The sequence below is a fragment of the Monopterus albus genome, unplaced genomic scaffold (genome assembly GCF_001952655.1).
Source record: "Monopterus albus unplaced genomic scaffold, M_albus_1.0 scaffold418.1, whole genome shotgun sequence".
In the NCBI taxonomy this organism is placed as follows: Eukaryota; Metazoa; Chordata; class Actinopteri; order Synbranchiformes; family Synbranchidae; genus Monopterus; species Monopterus albus.
This window is the reverse complement of record NW_018128298.1, coordinates 201168-225765: the sequence shown is the minus strand read 5'-3', so window position 1 is coordinate 225765 and position 24598 is coordinate 201168. Positions and strand designations below refer to the sequence as shown.

Here is a 24598-nt window from a genome sequence, read left to right as displayed (position 1 = left end):
ACTAACATATAGCTCACAAGATACATTTCTCTCAATTATGAGATCTGATCTTGTAATTTTGAGCCAATCTGTCTGCAGTTATAAGATATTTTTATCATAATTAGATACACAAGTTGTCTAATATGCAACAGTGATCTTTACTGGGCTTGTCTTACACACGACTGTTTTAATTGAATATTTCTATAATGTGGTGTTTGCTTCCTTAGATAAATGAATTCTTCTGGTGTAGTGTAATACTCCAGTAGAATCAAATACCCCATAGTTGTAAACTTTCACCACAGTGATGATTTCAGTGGTAGAAAACCTGCCTTACTACAGTTATTAGACATTTTTATTAAAAACCTTTGTTTGCTTCTTGTTTTAACCCTCTGGTGCATAGTGGTCACTGCAGTGGACAGCTATTCAAAAGTCATTTTCTCCTAAATGCACTGGTTTCAATGGTGGAACTGCATATCAGTCACTAGAGTGCTCTCTACTGCACCACTCCATTGACGTTTATTCAGTGGTCAGTTTTGTAACTGCAAGTGAATTTCCTCTGAATCCAAGATGGCCGATAGTAAGCCACACTTGTTGACTGCTGCTGGAATAACCTGTCAGACCTTCTATTCCAGAAGAACCCTATAGGTATGGGGTACATTCGATACCCTAGGGCACGAATGTACTGGTCTAGTGAGGATGGCCTTCGTCTCAGATTAATTGCAAACGCCATGTCTATGAACAGATATGATCAAATTCTGGGTTACCTTCACTTTGTGAATAACTATACTTGCCAGCCAGCAAACACCCTGCACTTCAGGAAACATTCAAGGCTGCAGCAGACCCTGAAGAATTTCAGTCCATTGATGAGCAAATCATTCCCTTCACAGGCCTTCTGTCCATCAAACAATACATGCCAAAAAAGCCCAAACCCTGGGGAGTGAAAGCATGGGTGAGGGCAGGGACCTCAGGCTATATGTACAGATTCGACGTGTACCAGGGCTCTGCAAGACGTGATCGCGTCATTTGGTTGGGAATGGCTGGAGATGTAGTGATGCGCTTTTGTGATGACATAAAGCACAAAAACCACAAGGTCTTTTTTGACAACTACTTTTGCAGCATTCCAATCATTGAGGCCTTGAAAGACTGTGGCATCTATGCCACAGGTACAGTACATGCAGAGCAAATAGGCTGAAGGGAGCAAATCAGAAACTCAAGAGCAAACAGCAACTGAAAGAAGAGGGCAGAGGGGCTTGGTCTGTTGTCAGTGATAATGCAGATATCACTGTCACACGTTGGCTCGACAGTTCAGTCATCTACATGGCCTCGTCCTGTGCCGGCCAGTCCCCTGAAGATGTGGCTAAGAGATGGGCCAAGAAGAAAAAGATTGGCAATGTATCCCCACAGACGTAGGAACAAGCAGTGGTACATCCGAGTGTTTTTTCATTTTTTGGATGTGACCGTTGTAAATGCCTGGCGCCTCTACCTGATGTCTGGATTGGAAAAGATGAATCTCTTCCTCTTCAAAGCTTCTGTAGCTCATGCACTGATAAATGCTGGGTCCCTCCAGCAAAGCAGAAGAGGAAGACCCAGTGCAACCCCACTTCCAGTGAAGCGCAGAGCAGTCACTAAAGTACGCCGTGAGGTCAGGTTTTACACAGGAAATCACTGGCCCCAACTCACCAAGGTGAAAAATGCAAACAGATGCCACGATGCTGCATGCACTCAAAAAACCAAATACATCTGCATGCAGTGTTCTGTGCCACTGTGCCCTGGATGCTTTGTCAACTTTCATACTGCCTATGTTTGATGAACTGACATGCAGAGCATTTTACAGAAGTGTCCAGAGATGCAAATATGTCTGTTCTTGTTGCTGAAAACCTATTAATACTAGTATAATGACATGGTAATACCAGTCCTGCATCCATAAAGAAGTATGGAGACTCAGAATAATGTTCTTCTTGTTGGAGATATTTTGAAACCTAGACTTAGCTTTAGGTAGAAGCTTCACAGTTGTGAGCATTGTTTGTTTTCCTATTCAGGCCTAAACAATAGGCTAATGAAATGTGAAAATGTTTTTCAAAGCATAAAAAGAAATAATTGTTCATGGATTTGTCATAAAACACAATTTATTTCATTTTTCCATTAAGTTCATACTGTTTTATGTTGAGTGCTCAGGCACATGTAGTCCACTGGAGTGGACATGTGTGTAACTCTGAAAAAATCACAAAAAGTGAATATTTGTTTTTTTTTTTCATGCCCTAATAAGAATAGAAACACTAAAGAATTTTTTTTTGACTCAGGCTTTCATAATTCATGCATCAGAAGGTTAAATTATGTTAGCACAGAGACTCAGCAGACCGTCATCCCGACCTGACTTGGCGCCAGAAACAAGCATACGCTGTCCACCTGCTGACGTCAGGACGTCTCGGTTCCTGATTGGACGGCTGTGCCTCAGTTTAAATCCCTCCGGGGGAGCTGTACAGCCACAGCGCGCGGACATCTAACGACAGCTCGAGGCAGCTGCCGGAGCGCTGGACACCTGTTGCCAGGGAGACCGAACACGACAGGCGGGAAAATTACCAAAAAGACAGAAACAACAAAGGTGAGTTTTAAACCGTTTACAGCCGCCATTTTGATTGAGCTGTTTTAGTGTGTTAACAGTGTTTGTTTTGTTAATAATAACGTTACACTGAGTTTACAGTGGCACGTTGTGTGGTTGTGTGTAGAATTATTTCTAATAATACTGTAGTAATTTTACTATGCTTATCTTAAATCTGGTACTTTCAATACTTTATTAGCCTAGTTTATGCAATCAGTAAAATATTACAAAAGCTGCCTTGTATGAGTGTGTGTATGGTAATCTTTAATTCAGGTAGAGTATGTTTCTTTAGTTTTAATCTTTTCAGATATTTCTCACATTTACTTTTTGCAGTTTTTTGGCTGAGAAACAAATGTTTGTGTTTGTGTTTTCACTCTAGCTACAGATCACACCTCCAAATCTGATAACAAAATGTACATTTTGTAGACTGGGGGTGTAATGTGGGTGGATGTGGCAATTTATCTATTTTTTCCACATTTATTTTTGCTTTTTTCATCTAAATATTATCAAAATATGGTTTTATGTTCATTCCAACAATCAGCTGTATCGTTCATAAATATACATATGACTGAGCAGCATCACTGTAATTTTAATATCTAAGATAGTGCTGGGCTTTACAAAACAGAATGAGGATGGGAAGTTTTGATCCTGCACTTAGGTGATGGTGTGTGCAGCCTCTTGTTCCACCAACATGTACACCCAAATATACACACGCTGCATTGTTGGTTTACCAACAACAAGAGGTTACGTGTTTGAATGTGGACACAGTGATCCACTTGGAGGTCACACGGACTGATTGCATAAAGCTAACTTAACTGTCTGAACTGCAGAGTGAGTTTAAATCCAAGTATATCAGCAGGTGGGGAAGCAATCAATGGGGTTTTTTTGGTATTGATCATCAACTTTATCAACCTAGTGTCCTTTATTTAACCTGGCACACCACTGGTAAACTGTATCACAGAGAAATCAGGAAGAGGTGAAAGCCTAGGTTATATATTATAATTGCTTGTTTGGTTTGTTATTGTTTGTTTCCTTTTCAAAGTACCATCCTTCAAAATGAAAAACTCTACAACTAACAACTCAAAAACAGAAAACAATATTGGTTTAAAATTATTCTGTGAATTGGTTTAGAGCAAAACTCTGATTTTCTAATGGAGTCAGACTCAGTATTTTTAGAGCCTCTATCTGTTTGACATGTAACTGATAGGGGACAGCATGCTGCTGAAACACAGCAGGGGATGGAGGGCTATTTGTGGACTACACACACATATATACAAACATAATACAGAGGCATGGAAGGTGTGACTATGAGGAAGATGACACTGGTTAATGTCAGCCAGTCTAAAGGATTAAACTCTAGTATCTCCTTTGTGAAAATTTGTGAAATTAAAAATTTTGTGGACTAAATGCTTAATTTAAAAAATGTTTACTGAATAAGTTACAATGAAAACAATCATTAGTTGCATCCCCAGCTAAATTCATTTTGTTCTTTCTCCCTGTTTTCAGAAATCTGCCCCCCGCTAGGTGTTTCATGTTTTTAAAGCTCCACACCTATTAAAGACAGTCAGCCATGTCGTCTGCAGTGCTGCTGAATCTGCTGCGTTGTGGTCGCACAACCATCTCCAGGCAAACTCTCCTCACCCTAAGATCCTCACCTGAGACCTCCACAGCTTCTGGGCAGGTGAATCTATAAATATGCATCACTGTTAAATAATGAGCTCGCAAATAAAAGTGTGAGAAATATGGACTAGAATAGCCCCCCACCCACCCACAAAAATAATAAGAATAATTCAATAATAATAATAGTCCAATATTTGTGTGACTGATCACCCTGCAGGTGGGTGGGGTGTTAGGGGCGGTGGGCATCCGGCGAGCCAGTGGCTCAGTCCAGTTCAGCAGTGACCACAGCAGCCGACCCGTGACCTTGGACACCCTCGGTATCTGGGACAACAGGATAGAAGAACCAGTACTGCTGCCCTCCAGTGTCAGATATGGAAAACCCATTCCACAGGTAACTGGGAGGAGGACTGGATAGGTGGGTGATACTTTAAAGGGTGAGCAGATCAATAAATGGTTATGTAGATGGATTAAAGGTTGAATAGATGCGTAGATGGATGTGGGTCAGGTGAACTAGGATGAAAGAATGGATGAATATTTAAATGAAAGAATGAGAAATGGATGGCTGAATGAGTAGTTGACTAAATGGATGAATACTTGGCTACATGACTGGAAATGAAAGAATGAATTAGATGGATGGATAATGAATAAAATGCGGACATTGTACCAGATTGTTGTGGTGAAGAAAGAGCTAAGCCAAAAGACAAAGCTCTCATTTTACCAGTCAGTCTATGGTCCAACCCTCACTTATGGTCATGACCTGTAGGTAGTGACCGAAAGAATAATATCACGAATACAAGAGGCCGAAATTAGTTTAATTCGTAGTGTGGCCTAACTTACCCTTAGTTAGGGTGCCAAGTTTGGACTTCCGGAAGAGGCCTGGAGTAGATGCATCCTGATAAGATGCCTCCAGGGCACCTCCCTTTGGAGGCCTTCCAGGCACGTCCATCTGGTAGGAGACCCTGGGGCAGACCCAGAACATGCTGGAGAGATTATGTATCTCATCTGGCCTGAGAACGCCTCGGAATTTCGTCAGAGGAGCTGGAACACGTTGCCAGAAAGAAGTATGTCTGGACTACTTTACAGAACCTGCTGCCACCACGACCCAACCCCGGATGAGCTGTAGAAAATGGATGGATTGATGGAAGAGTGAATAAAAACATTGACTAAATACTGAATGAGTATTTTAATAGATGATAATAGGTAAGATGGAATCATGAATGAAGGAGTGGCTGATTTAGATTAATGAACGGATGACTGGCTAAATGAGGAAATGAGTAGTCATCTAGATGGATGATAGAAACATTTAATCAGTTCGTATGATTTGTCACTGTTATACAAACAGTATTCTACCTGTCTCAGGTGAGTCTGTCACCAGTCGGCAGTGCGTCAGTTTTGGGTCTCAGGAAGCAGAACGAGGACCGCCTCCGTTTCGCCCGTATCCATGACAACCTGCTGTACTTTGCAGTGTTCGATGGCCACGGCGGCCCACACGCCGCCGACTACTGCTACACCTTCATGGACAAGTTTATCAGGTTCAAAATTATTCATGTTTTTTTCACATGACAATTAAACATATGAATGTTTGTAAAGTAGAATTATGTTTCTCTGTGCTGCATGCAAACGAAGGTACATGGGACAAGTTTGGAGATGTGCACGTGTTTCTTCTATACTGGAATGAGTAGTTTACTGAGTAAATCTGGAAATGGAAACCACTGTCACCATGGTGACCATGTAATCAAGTCTCTACAATGAATCACTGGTAAAGCAAACTTGGATTTACAAACATAAATGAAGGACAATCCTACAATGATACTAACTGCCTTAAAGCTACGCTACTTTTCAGCCTGGAGGGTCTAGTGAGGCTCAAAACAATCGGACACCATAAATCGCCCCTAAGCGCTCTTTGCCTCTCCATCACATCCTGTTTCCTGAAGCTACAGCGTAAACTATGGATGCCTGGTTGTGATAAACTCTACAGCAGCATCACAGCAGCACAATGTCAAGTGAAGAGGTCGACAGTTTAGATTCATGATACATACTGTAGCTGCTACGTATGCTAACAGTGTAGAGGATGTGTTTACAGAGTCATGTCTGTTTTGATCAGGAGAGAGACAGCTAAGCTAATTCAACTTTTAGGCCACACAGTGATGAAGATGGGCATGTCAACCCACACCACTTGAAACAGAAATGACCTGATAAAAGGTTCGATAACTTAGGCAAGTTTCAGCTGCTGAGTTACCCATAACACCCATCTCTGCATAGGTCTGCATAATTGTTTACATGCATCTGGGGAGAAGCATAAATCTGGCTTAATGCAACATTGGCACAGTTGTTGGCTAATTTCTGTGCAGAGATGCTTTGGAGGAGGAGGAGGATCTGGAGAGAGTTTTACAGAAAGCCTTTGTAGATGCTGACAAGGCTCTCCACACACACCTGAGCTACTTCAACAATGGTGAGGACGGAAGTAGTGCACATAGTAGATTTTACTATTACATGCTATGATAGGCTTTGAAAAGAAATAGAAGTGAAATAGAGGTTTGTTTTTTTCCTAATATATTCTAATGTCATGTGTTTTGATTGATGCACTGTGTGAACACCAGAGACAATAAATTCATTTCATCCAGGGCTTCACTGTTTTAACTCTGACATAGTTGGTATGTTGTATTTTGACAAATATGTATAAGAATGTTGCCAACAACCAAAACTAAACAAAAACACATTCAAATTGGATGTTAACAGTGAACCCGACACTAAAACAGTGTTCCTCCTTCTCTTTGTCCACAGCCTCCTTCCTGACAGCCGGCACCACGGCAACGGTTGCTATGCTACGGGATGGCGTGGAGCTGGTGGTTGGCAGCGTCGGTGACAGTCGGGCAGTGTTGTGCAGGAAGGGGCGAGCCAGCAAACTCACAACAGACCACACTCCTGACCGCAAGGACGAGAGACAGCGGTACACACTCCCTGTATTCAGTAAAACAACAGTATTACATCTATAACCAGTACAGCTACTCCTGTTATTAGTACTATGATCATCACTTTTTTGGCCAAATATGTTACGCACACACACCAATGATGGCACTGTCCCTGCAGGGCGCTGCTCTAACCATAGGGGGCAACTTGGGGTTCAGTGTCCTGCCCAAGGACACTTGGGAAGGACACGGAATCGAACCACTGACCTTCTGGTTAGGGGACAAGCTTTGTGGAAGCTAAAATAAATAAACAGGAAGAAGATTTGATCAACAATCAGGTGCATAATTAGCTGTAGTTAGAGTGAACAGCAGAGCAGCAGGGTTCAGGTTTCCAGCAGCAGCCGCTCAGGTTGTTGTGTATAAATAGATTCTGCAGTAGTTGGACGGTGGCTGGCAGCATGCATGAGGTCCAGGTCATCCAGTATGTAGCGCAGAGCTGCACTGGTTTGGTTTCCCTCCAGCTCAAAGCAGCTGGGTTAGGTAACGGCAGAACGAGGCTATGTTTAACTTTGGACCTCACCCAAACACGTTAACACTTTGGTGGGCGACCTACAGACGTCCTAACTGTCCTGACATGTTGCTGATTTGTCTTAAAAGTACACCCAGAAATCTAAAGGCCATAAAAAGTAACAGCATGCATTTGAGGGACAGATCTTTTAGCACACAGACTGACACCAAACAACAACTGTTTCTGTGTGTGTTGTGTCCAGGATCCAGAGGTTTGGCGGCTTCGTGACGTGGAACAGCGTGGGTCAGACTAATGTTAACGGCCAGCTCGCCATGACACGCAGCATCGGAGATTTCCACCTGAAAAGCAGCGGTGTCATCGCTGAGCCGGAAACACGAAGACTCACCGTGAGTCCCAGAGCAGCTTCACCTGAGGTTTAACCTGTAAGACAACAGTTTTAATCTGCAGATGTTTTGTACACTGTTTGGTAACGATGCACTGATCGATGGACGGAGATTTTCAGTGTGGTCTGCCTTGACCTTTGACCGGAGGATCACTGAGGTTTCTGATTCTGTACCCATCAGATTTAGAGGCACGGCAGCCCACCTCACGCACACAGTGGCACAGACCAAAAGCATAGCATGTGCTGCACGTAGCATCTCATGTGCACTTCGAGCGAGGCTCACGCTCCCGTCTGTACCGGGCACATGTTCACTCGCCCATTGGAAGCATCTGGCATACGAACAGTGTACGTAGGATCTACAGAAACACCTTGTAGAAGGGAAAACTATGTCCAAACCTCTGACAAATGTACACAAGGAGGGAGTTACTGCATCTGTATGTACAGTGTATCCAACCCACACACTTGAAACAGAACTGTGTGCTCAGACTAACAGATGTTCTTCTCTTTCTGTTACCTGTTGCTCCTGTTTATATCTGAAGTACAAATATTGCACTTCATAGTTGGCGATCTGTTAAAAAAGAGACAGAAAATGTAAAATTGTAATACAATATTTTATTTTTATTACAATTTAAATTTTCATTAAAGTTATAAAAATGATTATGTATGCTCGCGGTTACAGTTCTCGGCAGCCCACCTCACGCACACAGTGGCACAGACCAAAAGCATAGCATGTGCTGCAAAGCTACAAAGCTGGAACCAGTTGGTAGCTTTCCTTAAATGGTTAATTGATCCAACTGATTTAAAACTAAAAATGAAATCGGTTAATAACTTACTGTTTCATCTGAAAGTGAAGGTGAACAACCACAAGATGCATGGCAGCATTTAGCAAGTAGGTTTCACTGGGCCTGTTGGGCGCTCTGGCTGGAAGGCCAGAGGATCACCAGGGTTGTTAGGGCTCCTCCTCCGTAACCACGAGGGTCTGAACCAAATCTGTCAGCTATTGAGGTATTTCAGTTGGACGGACCGACCTCGGAGGACTGAATGCTGCATGGAAACAGGAAGTCCTAACCTCTGTTTGTCTCTGCAGGTCCAGCATGCCAACGACGCCTTCCTGGCTTTGACCACTGATGGGATCAACTTCCAGATGAGTGACCAGGAGATCTGTGACATCATCAGCCAGTGCCAAGACCCCACAGAGGCGGCGGACGTCATCGCTCAGCAGGTGGATACAGGGCCTCTCTCATCCCGGGGCCTTCTGAATGTTACAAGTCGAAGTCGTTAGTCGAGCCGAGTACAGATCTGTTTTATCAAGGATGCTTGTGAGCTGACTGTGTAGACTGCGGGAGCCAAGTGTCCCAGAATGCATTGCACCATAACCTGTGGCGATTTTGAGCCACATTCAGAACCTTTATAACTTTTATTATAGTACAGATAATATGTCATTTTATTAAGTTTAGAGAGAAAGTAACCATTTAGATTTTGAATATGTAAAGCAGCCATGTCCATTTACTGAAGTATTGTACTTCAGTACATATTTGAGGTACTTGTACTTTACTTGGATGCTCCATTGCATTTACCTTATAGTTGGAGTTACTAGTTACTTATGAGATTGAGATTCTGATTAATAATGCAAAATGTAATCAATAGCTTGACATTAGAAGACGTGGCATTATATTCGGTTCTGAAAAGGCTCTTACAGTCGGTCCTTGTGCAGCTACACATCCTGGAACAGCTCGTTCATAATAATAACAATAATACGTTTATTTGTGTAGCAGCTTTCACATCACAGTTACAAAGTGCTTTACAGCAAATACAAAGTTAAGAAAAAGTCATATGCTCATATGTGTTGAGAGGCATTCTGGGAAATGTAGGAAATAGAGCAGAAGAGATACCTTTATTGTCATAGCACATTTTGTAGTACAACAAAACTGACTTTGCTTCTCCCTGAGAAGCATAAACACTTATAACATCTTATTGATAAATAGGTAAAAATAAAAAGAAATATACATACAGAAGGAAAACTGACTGACTCACTAATGATACCTGCTGTGAAGTGACAACTGTCTAAGTGGTGATACCTGCTGTGTGTCCGAAGGCGCTGCAGTACGGCTCCGAGGACAACGCCACCATCGTCATCGTCCCATTTGGAGCCTGGGGGAAACATCAGAGCTCCACTGTCGTCTACAGCATGAGCAGAAACTTCGCTTCAAGTGGGAGATGGGCGTAGACAGCGCACACACGCTCACACGACAACACCCTGTCAGTTTAACATGACTTTGACTCAAAGGACGTTAAGACTTTTGATCCTTTTCAGACTCAGAACGTCCCTGAATCCCCCTGATGATGGTTGTTAATCTTCTACACTGATGGCAGTTTGTTGCCATCGTATAAATTTACCATCAAACCTCCAAAGAAGTAGGAAACAGAGTTTTGGTTTCCTGTTGAGCTCAGAGGGGGTTGAATTTCCCCAGCAGAGTTAGACAAGTGACCGTCAGCCACACTGAGCCGCAACAACAACTATGTCACATGTGTATTAGACATGTTAAATAAAGTAAGTATCTGCCAGGGATGGAAAACAGTGAAGAAATGGAACTCAAGTAAAATTAAAATAACTTGTGTAAAAAAATTTTTACTTTTAGATGCAAGTAAAAAAAGTGCATCAGTCAAAAAAGTTTGTGTTGTTTTATTGAAGTGGGGCGGAGAGAAGAATCACATCTAACAACAAATACAAGATACGATAACTAGTGAAAGACTTAACTGTTCAGTATTATTTTGTCTAAGGTCGCTCAGACACATACTGACAATCGATGAATATCCAGTAGAGTTTGTAACGTTTTAATTGTATGTCCTCTGACTGCGTCTGTATTTATCCACACAGTGTTATTTTTTTACCCGCCATCGTGGCTAAGACATAAAAATTTCTTTCTACCGGCCAAAACTCTCCATGCAGTCTTTGTTGGTCGTCCGCTCTGTTGCAGTAGTCGGGACACTGTGCACGTGAGGACGAGGGCCAAGCCGATTCTGTGCAGCTCGTGCTACTAAAACACAGAGCAAATACAAAGTATTTAAACATATAGTTGGACCATCCCCTGTGCGAGCTATCATGAGCTGCTGAACTGGTTTTAACGAGGACACTAAATCCCCCCGAAACTCCAGACATGTGACCTTTGACCCCTGAGAGAGAGACTGTCCATGAGAAGATCGGCACAAGAATAAAGATCATGTTAAACTGAAGCCTCACTTTGTTTCTCTGTTGTCTGCACACGTTGTTCTGCAGACCCGTGTCAGCTTTTTACTGGTTTCATCTCAGAGTGGTTTCGATGCAGACTCCCCATAGTTCTCTGTTTCTGTATCGGCCACACTTTGGCATAACAGCCTAGTTTATCTGCCATTCTACCTAGTTCGAGTCCAGCTGCCGACCCTTGTTGCAAGTCTCCTCCCCCGTCTCCCCTGTTTCCTCTCCACAACCCACTTAAATAAATAAATAAAGGCAACATGGTGCCAACAAACCAGTAGAATTATGGGAAAAGCAGTGAGTGACTCTGTACCATGTTCAGTGGGGCCTCATAGAAAAGCCTCCAGTGAAGTTTCTTAACATTCAGCATCATGATTCTCTGCGATGGTCGTAGTCAAATATGAGCATTGTGTTCTTGACAGGTGCAACCCCCCCCCCTCCGAATTTGTTAAATTATTTGGCTTAATTTCATTTTTCCTTAATATGTACTGAATATCAGTCTGCATAGAGTTGGATATTCCCACACTACACACTTTCGTACACACAACTTAATGTAATAATCCCCTTGTCTTAGTGTGCATGAGGGTGTATTCAGCTCTATGCAGTCTGGTGTGCAGAATATATTAAAGAAGAATCTAGTAAATGAATAACTGATCTATAACTTATCAACTTACCTGTATGTTTTGTGTGCACTACCTAATGTGTAATGTCAGTGAGTTATGGCCTGTGTGCATGTGTTCGCACCGTCAGCACACAGGAATCCCAGCAGTGGAAACTTAATCCAGGACTCACGCTCCCACTAGCGTCTCCCAGTGTGTCACGAGGCGTTCAGGTGTCACTTGTGTGTGTGTGTGCGTGTGTGCGTGTTCTGGTTCTTCCACAATATGGCTGAACACACAGCGACTATTTACTTGTACTAGAGGTGACATTAGTGTCACATGGTAAAAGCGACTTGTGTAGAAGTATGTGCCCTGAGAATGGTCACTAAACAATGACCAATGATGAACAATCAACAATATGGCAGGTTGCTGCAGGCAAAGAAATGTATTCAAAGAGAAGGTATCACCAATTTGTTCTCTGTTCTAAGTTTATGATTAATGTAAATATACAATATGTGTAACAATCGTGGATGGAGGACTGAACAGGACTACGAGGCCGTGTCTGAACCAGTGGTCATCAGCTCCAACCACCTGACAAGTCATAATAACACCTGGTAAAATGGGAGTGTTCTATAACTTTAAACCAGTAGAAACACAATAAGATGCATTGTAGTTAGTATTATATAATCCCATATGTTAAACTCCATTGCACTTTACATGCAGCAGCGTGATGGGTTTTCTACATCTGCTTACTGTGTTCAGGGTAACAGCGAGTGGCAGCAGGTAAAGAATGACTTAGAGTACACGCTGTACTGCAGTCCATTGCTGAGACAAGTCAGTTCATACCTAGGGGCAACTTCCTAGTTCACCTGACCCACATATCTTTGCAGTGAGGAAACTGGCTGCTGTGGTGAAGCTGTGCCGCCCACAAAGACACTGCATGACGTGACACAGTGCAAAACAATATGATTCATTTTCTACTGTCAAATCAAACCTTCTTTGCTTCGTTAAGCCTCGGTGTGTTATCTCCACATGTTCCACAGCCCTGAGATTAAAACCCACATATCTTTGCTAAAACTGAATTTGACATGAGCCAAAACCTTTTGACTGATTCAAGTCCAATAAGACTCAGCTTGGGTTGCAGACCTCCAGGGTTTTTCTAAATGCTACTAAACATACAAAATATAAATGATGTACTGATCCTAGTAGTATTCTGTTATGACATCTACTAATGTTTTCAAAATCAGTACAAAGGTGGTTTTGATTTTGGATTAAAAACTGCAAATCCAGCTGGTTGTTTTCACTTCGCCCACTTTGAGGCACCTGAAATAAACTGTAAACGCTACACTGGCATGTTAACACTTTCTAAAGTTGACTCAGTGGCCCAAAGAACAATAATGACACAAACGAAGTCTGAAGTTTCACTAGCGCTCTCTTGAGGATAGCCCCAGATTTATGAACATACACCTGAGCCGGTGCTGACACTGAGGGTACAGAGGTCAGGTCCTTCTGACCCCGTGTTTCTGTCTTAAATTTGGGAATTCGTCTTTTGATTGAAAACTCCAGGTTATGGCCCTGGTGGGAACATATGAGTTTGCTTGTCTTTTCCTGTAGTTTTAACAAATTTCACCTTTTGAATCAGAAATAGGTTGATTGCAAAGTAGGTCTACAAACAGGAGGGTTTCTCTTTGTGATGCGGTGCAAAACTAGTTAAACTAGATGAAAGCACAGTTATGATAAGACAACCATAGGCTTCTACTATAAAATATTTTTAAAATAAGGGCACTAATTCACCTAGAAATAATCTAAATATGTATATCTTTAAAAATTAATAACTTGTGAAAGTAGGTTGTTTTTCCACACAGGGAAAAATAAAAACCTCAGGTTTCTAAAGTTAAATAAAGATCGTTTCATCTTGACTGTATCGAGTTTTAAGTTTAGTAATTTCTCACACAGGGAAAAATAAAAACCTCAGGTTTCTAAAGTTAAATAAAGATCGTTTCATCTTGACTGTATCGAGTTTTAAGTTTAGTAATCATTTGGTTTACGCTTAAAGGTGCGCTTGTTGTTAAAATCGGTACCGCCCGTTTGATCCGGGTCTTTAATTGTCTTGCGCTGTGAGTGTCACCGCCCTTCCGGTAAGCTCGATGGAAAATATCGAGCGTCCGCTGAAAACTCAAAGGGTTGTGAAACACTTCCGGGTGTGTGACTTTTTCCTGCTTTAGCTTCTTAACTTTTTAGTTTTCTGTTCACAGCGACTGGAAGTGAGGAGCTAAACAGATGAAAGGAAGTAAAACTAACGGTTAGAAGAAGAAAACTAACAAAGTTTACAGGAGGAGTTTATTTTTAAAGCCCGAAGGTAAGAAAACGAGATGAGCTGTCACGTTTGTGTGTTTGTTGTTAGCCGGTTTCCCTAAAGTCACCAAGAGGAAAACCAAACTCATCTGTTCTCATCATTTGTTGATATGGAAACACAGTTTGTTCACTTTCACATGTGACGAAACAGTTAGTGTAGCCAGAGGAAACACAACAGTCCAAACCTAAAAACGTCAACAAACGAACCTTTTTACTCTGGTTTGACCAGTTTATTGGAGCTACACCAGTAAAACTGAGCCAGTTAACGATGCTGGTGTGTACTCCTACACCATCACTGATATAAACAGTTTGCTGGGTTGTTGTTTTACCCTGGATGAGCCTAGAAACTGAGTCTGAAGTTACTAAATTAAATTGGTATTACTTTTATAGCAAAGTAACTTTTAAATGAAAATGTAAATGTTCAGAATTAGCTTTTATTTTTGGTCTTTTTCTCCAGTTTGTCTACAAGTTGATTTGTTTTATTTGGTGAATCTTTTACGGTTGAATCTACTGGTTGTCTTTATTATCCATCAACCTGCTGATTAGTTTCTTGATTGGTTCAGATGGTTAATTGTTTTGTTTGTATCAATAAATTGGATTTTTAAAGTAAAAGTCACACTTTCTTCCTTTGTCTGAAAAAGTTCAGTTTACTACATATGACAAAGGAAAAACAGCTAAATTTAACAATGAAGAAACTAATTTGTGTTTTGTTATTATAGTTGATTTGTTTTCTGTGTTTTAACCAACAGTCAAAACTATTTGCCAGTTAATTTTCTGTTGTTGAACTAAGTGACTAACGGTTGCAGCTCAGTTTACAGTTTGACAGTTTGATGCTCAGATGAAGTTCAACTTTTACAAAGTGGAACTACAGATAACTACATTTTAATATGTGCTGGGAGCTTTTTGTACTCGTGTTGTTGTGTATCGTATTGAAACGTTGACAACATTTATGTTTGTAGCTTTCAGGACACGGTGAAGTGACATTTTATAAAATGTTTGTGAATTAATATTTTGGTCTAGTGCATCTGTATAATGAACGTTGCTGAGGTCAGACTGCACTTTATACTGTGTTACCTATCACACACCTGAGATGTTTGTACTTTGCACTTGCTGTAAATAAAGTTTTAGGGGGGTTGTTTTATGGCTCATGACAAGAACGTAGTAAAGTTTACCACTGCTCCAGTAAACCTGAAGTCTGTAACACTGTGTTCCTGTGCTGACTTACAGGGATGTTTCAGTTTGGTGTACTCCATGGTGTTTTTTAATTTTTTTTTAATTCGGAGGTATAAATTGTCTGAGGAACTGATGGTGTTGGCGATGAGCTCTGAGGTCTGAGGCAGTGTAAAAACAGGGCTGGGGCCTGATCCCTTGGATTGACTCAAAGTGCAAACACGTCCTGACTCGCAAATGATTCATGCTGCTGTTTGTTATAATGTTGAAAGCATTCATAGTGTGTATTACCTGCATCTGTACAGCTGTTAGAGTGTAGGTTAAATGGTGCGAGCTCTCTATGTCAGTTATTGACTTTGTCCGTTGCTTGCAGGATGTGTTTAAAGTTGTTTTTCCATGTTTTGCATGAAATCAGACAGTGACAAAAGAGCAGGCTTTTATTCTGAAGATTCACGCCGCACTAACAGTGGATCACCACTAGATGGCGACAGATGACAGCAGCATGAAGGTCGTGGTGCTTTGTACTAAATAGTAGGCTAAACATAAAATATTTAGTCGTAGTAGGATAAACATAAAATATTTAGTCGTAGTAGGGTAAACATAAAATATTTAGTCGTAGGATAAACATAAAATATTTAGTCGTCCCGTTCTGGGGAACAGCTCTCTGAAGTAAGTTCTGTAACTGTACGACTTTAAACTCTTTTCTTTCATTTTAACAGTTAAACATTATTTTTAGGACCAGATTAATTATAAAACTAACAAAACAGAGGATCCAGCATCTTATTTTAATTATCACCCTGGGTGAAACCAGAGTAGTAGGAAAACGTCTTGGTTTTGGTTTGCAGTACTTTTTACTGTGTAACTTCAGTGTCTCATGTCGTGGGAACAGAAAAGAAGAAATATCAGCAACTCACTCAAAGAATTCCTGAAACTGTGAAAGTGAAGTAGTGACCTTCAGCTGATTACTTGAAGTATTCGTGTTTATTTAGCCTCTGCTAACGCCCACTCACCCGTCTGGAGTCAGTGCTGTTCTCAGCAGATGCTTCTTAGGAAGTTTTATGCCTATTAATAGGTTTTATGTTCAATTCCCAGATGTGCATCATCCCAATTTAAACCTTTTAAAGCCTGTCTAAAAAAATGATAGTAATAATAATAATACATGAGTAACAATGATGTGGTTACATAAAGATGTTTGAACCAGTAGATGATTGTAAATTTCTTTTTAACTGGTGAAATAGTGTAGATTTCCTGCAGTGTTGTCAGATTTATGTGTTTCTGCTGTTTTACCACCAGATGACGCTGTTTATCCACAATGATCAGTTTAGCTCTTCAGATGAAATGTGTTGGGCGGCACAGCTGTGCGGTGGTTAGCGCTGCTGCCTCACAGTAGGAAGGGTCCAGGTTTGAGCCCGGGCCGACCCAGGACCGACCCAGGGCCTCTCTGTGTGGAGTGTGCATTTTCTCTCCGAGTACTCCGTCTTCCTCCCACAGTCCAAAGACGTGCAGCTTAGGTTGACTGGCCCGTAGGAGTGAGTGTGGGTGTATGGTTGTTTGTCTACGTGTCAGCTGTGGCAGACTGGCGACTGGCGAGTCAATTAGTCAAGTATGTGACTGACAGCGAACAGAAAGCGAAGCTAAAATATAAGTTCTCGTTTCTGAAATGTGAGAATGATGTGAACAGAACATCTTTGGGTTGTAATTAGCATTTATCAAGGTTTTCAGCCATTTTACATGAAAAACAATGGAGGAAAATAATATTAACTGATGATGAAATATTTGCTGTAGTAATACTGAACAAATACCTTTTGCAAGTTGTACTATATTATGAAATCTTTTATGTGGTACAGCAGTTACAGGCGTGACACAAATAACTGAGGTAAAATAATGAACTTCTAAAAATATGAAGCACCAAATTTTGTCTTTTTTCACCTAAGATGAAGATTCTTCTAAACCAAACTTCTTTTACATTATCAATGGAAAGATGTTTTCTGTGTGCAGGGAGAAGAGGATGGAGGTGGCGGAGCAGAGAGGAGGCGGAGCAGAGGACCAAACTCCTCCCGCGGTGAGACGCCACGAAAACGTGTCTCGCTGTTCACGCCTGACGCATTTCTCCTCGGTTCACTCAGTACATTGTTTTTAAAAGGCAGTTTGTTCTGGGCGATGTGGTTGGGTCGTGGACGATTTGCTCATTTTATCGGTTATTTAAAATGATCTGCAAAGCCCGGGGAAGCGTTTGTGGAGATGATGGTTAACTCAAATCAGAACAGATATGTTTATCAAAAATGACTCGTCAGTTTTTTTACAGCCCCAGATCAGTGTTTTACACACATGTAAACCCAACACAGGGCTGGTTCATTTCTTCCTCACAGATACTCCACACACAGTCGTATGTTCAGTAACCAGGCACATAAAAGAACAGAAATGGTTTGCAGCGGATAGCTAACAGCTTCCACAATGTTATCAGCTGTTGTCACGACACCCAAAACAAACTGGGCTGATAAAGCCTGACAGCGTGTGAATGAAAGGGAAAGTGAAGTGTTTGAGTGTCCGATAAGGCGGTCGTAGTGAAGGAGCGGCGGCAGGTAACAGGTGTGGTCCACAGGTGCTGAGGTCAGCAGTAAAAAGTAAAGCGCACCTTATGGGCTGCTTCCCACCCAGATTAATCCTGGTGGCAATCTGTGAACTCAGACTGCAGGTTTGGGTTCATTTTAAAGAAGGAGGAGACAATAAACTAGTAAACTGAGCTGCAACATGTAATAAATAAATATTTTTAAAGTGACAATCACTATTTTATTCTTAAGAATGTATTAAATGGCTGTGACGGTGTTGAACCTACAGATTATTATCAGCAGCTCCCCCTGACTTTACAGAGCTTTACAGTGAGTCTCAGCTCATGGTTTAGTGGTTGGACCACCCTGGTTCACTGTCTCTCGCTGTGGTTTTCAGCTGTTTTCAAAGAAAATGCTCTGAACAGCCACTGTCCAGCAGACAGACACAGTAGAGCAGTCAGCAGCTGCAGAGCCAGATGTTTCCCTCAGGAGGTGGTGGAGACCGAACACGGCGCTAAAGGGAGGGACTGAGATTCACCGGATGGACACAGACACCACTCCTAATCAATGTTAATGCGTCACTGTGTGTTTGTGCTGCCCCCATGGGGCCAGAGCTTTAATTATTGCAGTTTGTAAGAGTTTTAGGTGTACTGTCCCTTTAAAAGCTGGCTGAAGAAATCAGCAGCCTCTAACCTTTCAAAAGAGCAAAGGTGCAGGTACGTGATTTTCTGTAGCTGTGCGGACAAATTGTTTGATATCCTCATTGTGAGGACATGCTGTCTGGTCCTCAGACCCTCAAGGGCCTGTTTGAGGGCTCACGCTTGGTTTTAGGGTTCAGGTTGGGTGAAGTGGTGGGGTTAGCCATTTGGTTGTGATGGTTGAGGTCAGGGTTAGGGGCTAGGAGATGCACTGAGTGTCCTTTGCATCACTAATGCCCTCTTTTTGATGCGACTCCACAGCTTTGAGCCAAATTCCTCCGGCCTGGTGAACCCCCCACAGGTGTGGTTCACACCTCTATAGCCAAATTCCTCCGGCCTGGTGAACCCTCCACAGGTGTGGTTCAGACCTCCGTCTGTCTCTGTGAGGACCAGCCTGAGGTTTAGACCTGGTTTAGGTTCTGGTTAGGGCCTGAGAAAGCATCAAGTCACTGAGGGTCCTCACAAATATAGAAGTACAAGTGTGTGTGAGAGTCAGGTGACTGTTTCCTGTCTCCAGCGACCTCTGACAACATGGACCTACCATCTCCATGGCAACCTCACAGCCTTTTATCTGGGCTCTGATTGGCCACAGTAAACTCCGGTTCCCACGGTGATCATTTCATCACCTTGCTTTGACTTCTGACCTTTGACCTCTTTACTGTGGGTTACTGGCTCGTGTTGCATTCAGGAGCTGTTGGACATTTGAGCTTCCAGCATGAGAAAACGCAACAGGGACACCCCCAAACCTGGTCAGAAAAGTCAAGTTTTTACAGCTTTGCCTGGATGCTCTGACCTGTTGTAGGGCTTCTGGGCAGATGAGGGAGGGAGAGATTTGAACCTGCAACCTTGTGGTTAAAATCAGCCTTTGTGCCTGTAATTCAGTCTCCTCCTGGAAGTAAACTCCACAGAGAGATCGGCCCTGTTTGTGAGGTGTTTGCCAGGCTGGTACAAAAGGCCATGTGTACTAACCCCTGGGACGTTTTCTTTACAGGAAGAAAATGGTAACAGCAGCCACACTGAAAGTGATGTCACTTCCTGTCCAGCTGAGGCCACGCCAGAGGATTTTATGGAACCAGGGCAGAGCAAAGGTAAAACGATGACACAGCCCAAATTCTCTGGTGCCAGGTTCTCTGTTGGCATGCGCATCGTGTTCACATTGCCTTTAACTTCCAGTCTGAGCACACCACATCGTTAACTCTTAAGAGAACACAAATGATCAAAAAAAGTGTTAATGCAACTAAAATTAAACATCGACTGACAAAGAGCTAAAAATGAGAAGCTGAACAGATCAAGACAAAAGGAAACTGCAGTTAAAGCAAAATGAGTCAAAAAGGAATAAGACTATGGACGATGTGGGAAGTTTGGACCATGTTGTGTATTTCCAGTAAAAGACAATCTGGGAACTCGGCACATGGATCAGACTCTCTGATAGGGTTTTTTTTGTCAGTTAATGGCAACATTGACCTTTGACCTTCACCTCCAGAACCAGTGATGCCACAGAAAGTGGAAAGTGGGCCTGTGGTTGTTCAAGGCAACAACAGGACCTTGGCCAGTGAGAAGCTGGAGAGAGTCCGCAAGTGGAGCATCACCACGTTTAAGGTGAGAGGAGTCCGACCAGACGTTGTGGCCCTGTTCACTGGTAGCAGACCTAATCCGTTACTATTGCTAACGCTCTCTGTCCACAGTGTACGAGACAGGCTCTGTCGGAGAAGCTCGGCCGTGGGTCTCGTACGGTGGATCTGGAACTGGAGCCCCGCCTCGAGCTGCTCAAAGATGACCGGCAACGCTACGATCACATGACCAAGCTGGCTCAGACGATGGCCAATCAGCTCGCTCAGTTCACAGTTACCCAGAAGACCCTGGGAGACGTCTTCACCGAGTTCAGCGTCAAAACACCCTCCCTGCATGTGAGTCATAAAAAGTATCGTCGCTGCTTTGTGCCACTGTTACAGGGCAACTACAGGTCTGGAAACTCTGAAGAAGCAAAAGGGCCTTTTTTAAATGTTTTAAAAAGGCTTTAATATATTTTTACAAAATCCCTAAATGCTGTTTCCCACCTGCTGTAGCCAGTGAGGTCAGATATAACATGTTTTTTAGTGTGTTTAGTGAAAACTAGCTAAAAAAAAAAAGTCCTCGCTGATATTGTTCCAGACGTCTGACCTCATGTACAAAACTTGGACTTAACTTCTCATTTATATCAGTTAATCCACCAGTGTATTTACTTTATAAAGGTTTTGTTTGGAAATACTGAAAAGCACAAAACTACGGTAATATTTCCAATTGTTTCATATATATATATGTATATATACACACACACAGACACACAAAATGAACATATTGTCCACCCACCTGCCCCTCGTACCTCACCAGTACATTTTCCGATCCTCATCCAGGTCACGTTTAGATGCATCACCAGGAATCGCTGTTGTTATTCATATTATACTGTTGTTGTCCAATATTTTAACGTCTTACCAGGAGTTCGCTGTCAGTAATCCAGCTGAACATATGGAAACAGAAGTACAACTACTATGATTTGTTGTTTTTGTGTTTGTAAAGCATGAACTCATAAAACCAGGTGCATCTAATACATAAATCAGGTGGAGTTTGGTGTGAACGCGGAAGTTCTGAAGTTCCTGTCTAAGAGCGGCGAGAATCTGACGGCGGCCATCAACACCTTCACCTCCGACATGAACACACTGGTCAACAAAACCATTGAGGACACCATGACGAACGTCAAGCAGTACGAGGCTGCCAGGTGGGTGGGAGCGCGCTGTTCCCCGAACACCGTCACACCAGATAATTGCACAACTAAGCTTCCTTTCCAGCGACTCTCTCTGGCCCCTCAAATTTGTTGGCCTCTACAGGTTGCTGAACAATGGACGTGACCAGCAGCCAATCAGAATAATCTAGATCCAGATATTTTCGTGAGCTCAGATGCATCCGTCATGCATCGAGAAATCCAAAGAAGAAAAGTCATAAACTAATCTGTGCACCCACAGGAGCAGAAAATAAAGCAGAATGTGAACTAACCACACGGAATGTTGGGGGTCTGGGAAATGTAAGAAACCACCAGCTAACGTAGAAGTAGCCTGTAGTTGTAAACGTCTCTACCGTCCGTCATATGACATGCACACAGCGTTCTGGAAGGTAAAAGTAGAAATCACTTGAGGACATTTGATCTTGAATGTGATTGGCATCACAGACTAAAGACATAAAACTGCTTCATAAGCTCAAGTGTTGCCTTTTAATTTCATTTAGATCTGCGGTGCCCAGCCCCCAGGCCACAGACCAAAACAATAATGTATGTTTTTAAACCATCTGTGTAAACTCCTCCATCTTCCAGGATCGAGTACGATGCGTACCGAGTTGACCTGGAGGAGCTGAACCTGGGGCCCCGCGACACCTCCACCCTACCCAAGCTGGAGCAGGCCCAGAAAGAATTCCAGAGCCAGAGGGAGAAGTACCAGAAGATCAGAGACGACTTGTCCATTAAAGTCAAGCTGCTGGAGGAAAACAAGGTACGAGGGCACGAGGTAGGAGGAAGGGGTCAGAGTAAAATAAATGAACAGACAGTATGCGGCCTTAAATCTGTTCAGATTTGGAAATACAATGGATCAGTTGAGGGATTTCATCACAATTTGAACAGTAGCATCTGAGATATTGTACATGGAGGTGTGGGATCGGTCCCTAAACGTTTATAAAAAACTGACAAAGAGACGAACGAGATGAATCAATTTGCATTCTACCTGGTTTGAATTAGTCAAATTCGTCCTTTTCTTTCACTGTCCACAGGTCAAAGTCCTCCATAACCAGTTGTGGCAGCTCCACGGTGCCGTAGCAGCTCACTGTTTATCATGTCACCGTTTCCTGGAGCAAAACAACCAAGAGGCCAGCGAGCAGCTCAGAAACCCCAGCGCCGACGCCTCCTCCTGGTTGGAGGAAAGTTGACACCACAAAACAACAACTAAAACTCATCATATGTCGGTAGATGTGGGTTTGGAAGATGTTTTGGGATTCAGACACTGCTGTGGGAAAAGTTTAGTAGATGCCTGTTTGGGGAATTTTGAACAAGAAATGTTCAGATGGATTTGAAAGTTAACATAGTTAGGTAAGTAGTTAATTTATTCCAGAGTGGAGTTTGTTTTGAGGGATTGTGATGGATTTGCAGCTTCTGAAAAGCTGCAGTATCTACTACATAAATGGGGAGCTAGATAGTTTAGAGGGAAATTAATTATTTGGCAAGGTGAATGGATTTTTTGGGTATTCACACAGGCACCTTCCAGGTCCCAGACTGGTGTGGAACTACAAGTCTGTGAAATGTTAGAAAGGGTGTCATTATTTCTTAAACTCTTGATATTATATTTAGGACAAAGTGGTCTCAAGAACACTTTCCTTCTATGCCATCCATACTTTCACACATGTACAGTACCTGTGACTTCTGTCCTGTTTAACAAGCACATACTTTATGCGTTGGAGTAAATCCAGCTAATCCTCGACGAGGCATTAAACACGTACAGTCAGAAACTCTCAGTAGCTAAAAGTGCCTCTACACCACAGGCAGAAAACACAACCGGCCACTGGTGCACCAGCTGTTACCAGTTTAAATGACATCACTGGTGCATCAGCTGTCAGAAGTCAGTTCCTGACTTAGAAATAGCTCATGAAAAAGTAACATGTTAATGTCAGATGCGTTTCATCAACCTGCTGTGTCCGTTATGATCATGTTATGAACACAACATTTGCCCACACTCAAACTTGTACTGGCTCTCAGCCAACACAAAATACAGATGTCAGTTCAGTCTTTTAATAATTTTGAACATATGCTAGGAATGTTAAATGATTACCTTGATTCAAAATTGGGCTCAGATTTGTTAAAATTCTATAGCTGGCTACACATTGAGGAAAGGTCTGGATAATTAATTTGTAACCACCTGTAAGTGTAGCTTGCCAGTAACTGGTTTAGTTCATAACCATTTGTCTCGTTGGCGGCCGGTCATTTCCATTTGTGGTTTATGCAGCAAGAAGTTCAGCAACCTACAGAGACTGGTCATTTCTGACAAGCCAAAAAATGTCACCTTATGTCGACGATGTTGCCTTGTTTGTTGGTGAGGAAAGCTTAGTTGTAGTCAGTCTTTCAGGAAACATTTCATAAGTAACCAGGGTTTTTGTGTTTATTTAGCGCTCCCATCAAATGGCACATCATTGCTGCTGCTGAAAGAAATCTGCTTCACTGTACATCACTGCACCAAAGGCTGCACTTTAAGGAAAGATTTGTGCAGCCACATTGGCCACAGAACTAGTTTCAGAACCGTTTGTATGGTCGCCGGTCATTTTCATCTCGGGTTTATGTGGCAATAATCTGAATCAGCTTTACTGGCCAGGTGCGTTGAACACATGAGGAATTTGACTTCGGTACAGTGGCTCCAATAAGTTCAGCAACTTCTGGAGACCAATAATATGTGACAAACCAAAAAGCGTTGCTGTGCCCTGATGGTGTTGCTTTGTTTGTTTGTGAAGAAAGGTTCACTGTGGGGGAGCATTTCATCAGTAGCCATGATTTCACTGTTTGCTTGCTCTCTTCAATCAAACTCTATCACTGCTGCTGATGCTGGTGCTGGGTGCCTCGTCATTTCCGACTTTGGTTTACAATCAGTAGCCATGATTTCACTGTTTGCTTGCTCTCTTCAATCAAACTCTATCACTGCTGCTGATGCTGGTTACATGACAAGAAGCTCAGTACATGTTGAGAGCAATTAGCTACTTGCCAAAAATATTGCAGTACAGTATGTCTACTTGTTGCCTTGTTTTGTTGGTTAGGAAAGGTTGGTCCTAACATTTCATCTGTAGCCAAAATTTGTGTTTCTTTATCATTTGTTTAATTCAGTCCTATGTCATTGTTAGTCTGTAAACTTTTTTTTTATTTTATCCACTATGCTACAGAGATGCGCCTTAAAAAGAAGTAGCAAACACAACA

The 24598-nt window shown here is 42.3% G+C and overlaps 2 protein-coding genes across 2 annotated transcripts; both read left to right on the top strand.

Annotated features, from left to right (window-relative positions):
* Positions 1–255: 255 nt before the first annotated feature.
* ppm1ka (protein phosphatase, Mg2+/Mn2+ dependent 1Ka) lies at positions 256–11219 on the top strand. The gene is made up of 10 exons (XM_020586649.1): positions 256–624; positions 2320–2581; positions 4085–4259; positions 4416–4589; positions 5558–5730; positions 6550–6650; positions 6983–7148; positions 7878–8022; positions 9106–9240; positions 10114–11219. The coding sequence occupies exons 3-10, from the start codon at positions 4149–4151 to the stop codon at positions 10243–10245; spliced, it is 1137 nt and encodes a 378-aa protein (XP_020442305.1). The 5' UTR covers positions 256–624; positions 2320–2581; positions 4085–4148; the 3' UTR covers positions 10246–11219.
* A 2802-nt stretch (positions 11220–14021) lies between these two features.
* On the top strand, positions 14022–24262 carry LOC109951917 (arfaptin-1-like). Its single transcript, XM_020586686.1, has 8 exons — positions 14022–14211; positions 17376–17439; positions 19616–19712; positions 20108–20223; positions 20310–20531; positions 21222–21379; positions 21968–22142; positions 22417–24262. Exons 2-8 carry the CDS (start codon positions 17386–17388, stop codon positions 22570–22572), a joined length of 978 nt encoding a protein of 325 aa, XP_020442342.1. The 5' UTR covers positions 14022–14211; positions 17376–17385; the 3' UTR covers positions 22573–24262.
* The last annotated feature ends 336 nt before the right edge of the window (positions 24263–24598 follow it).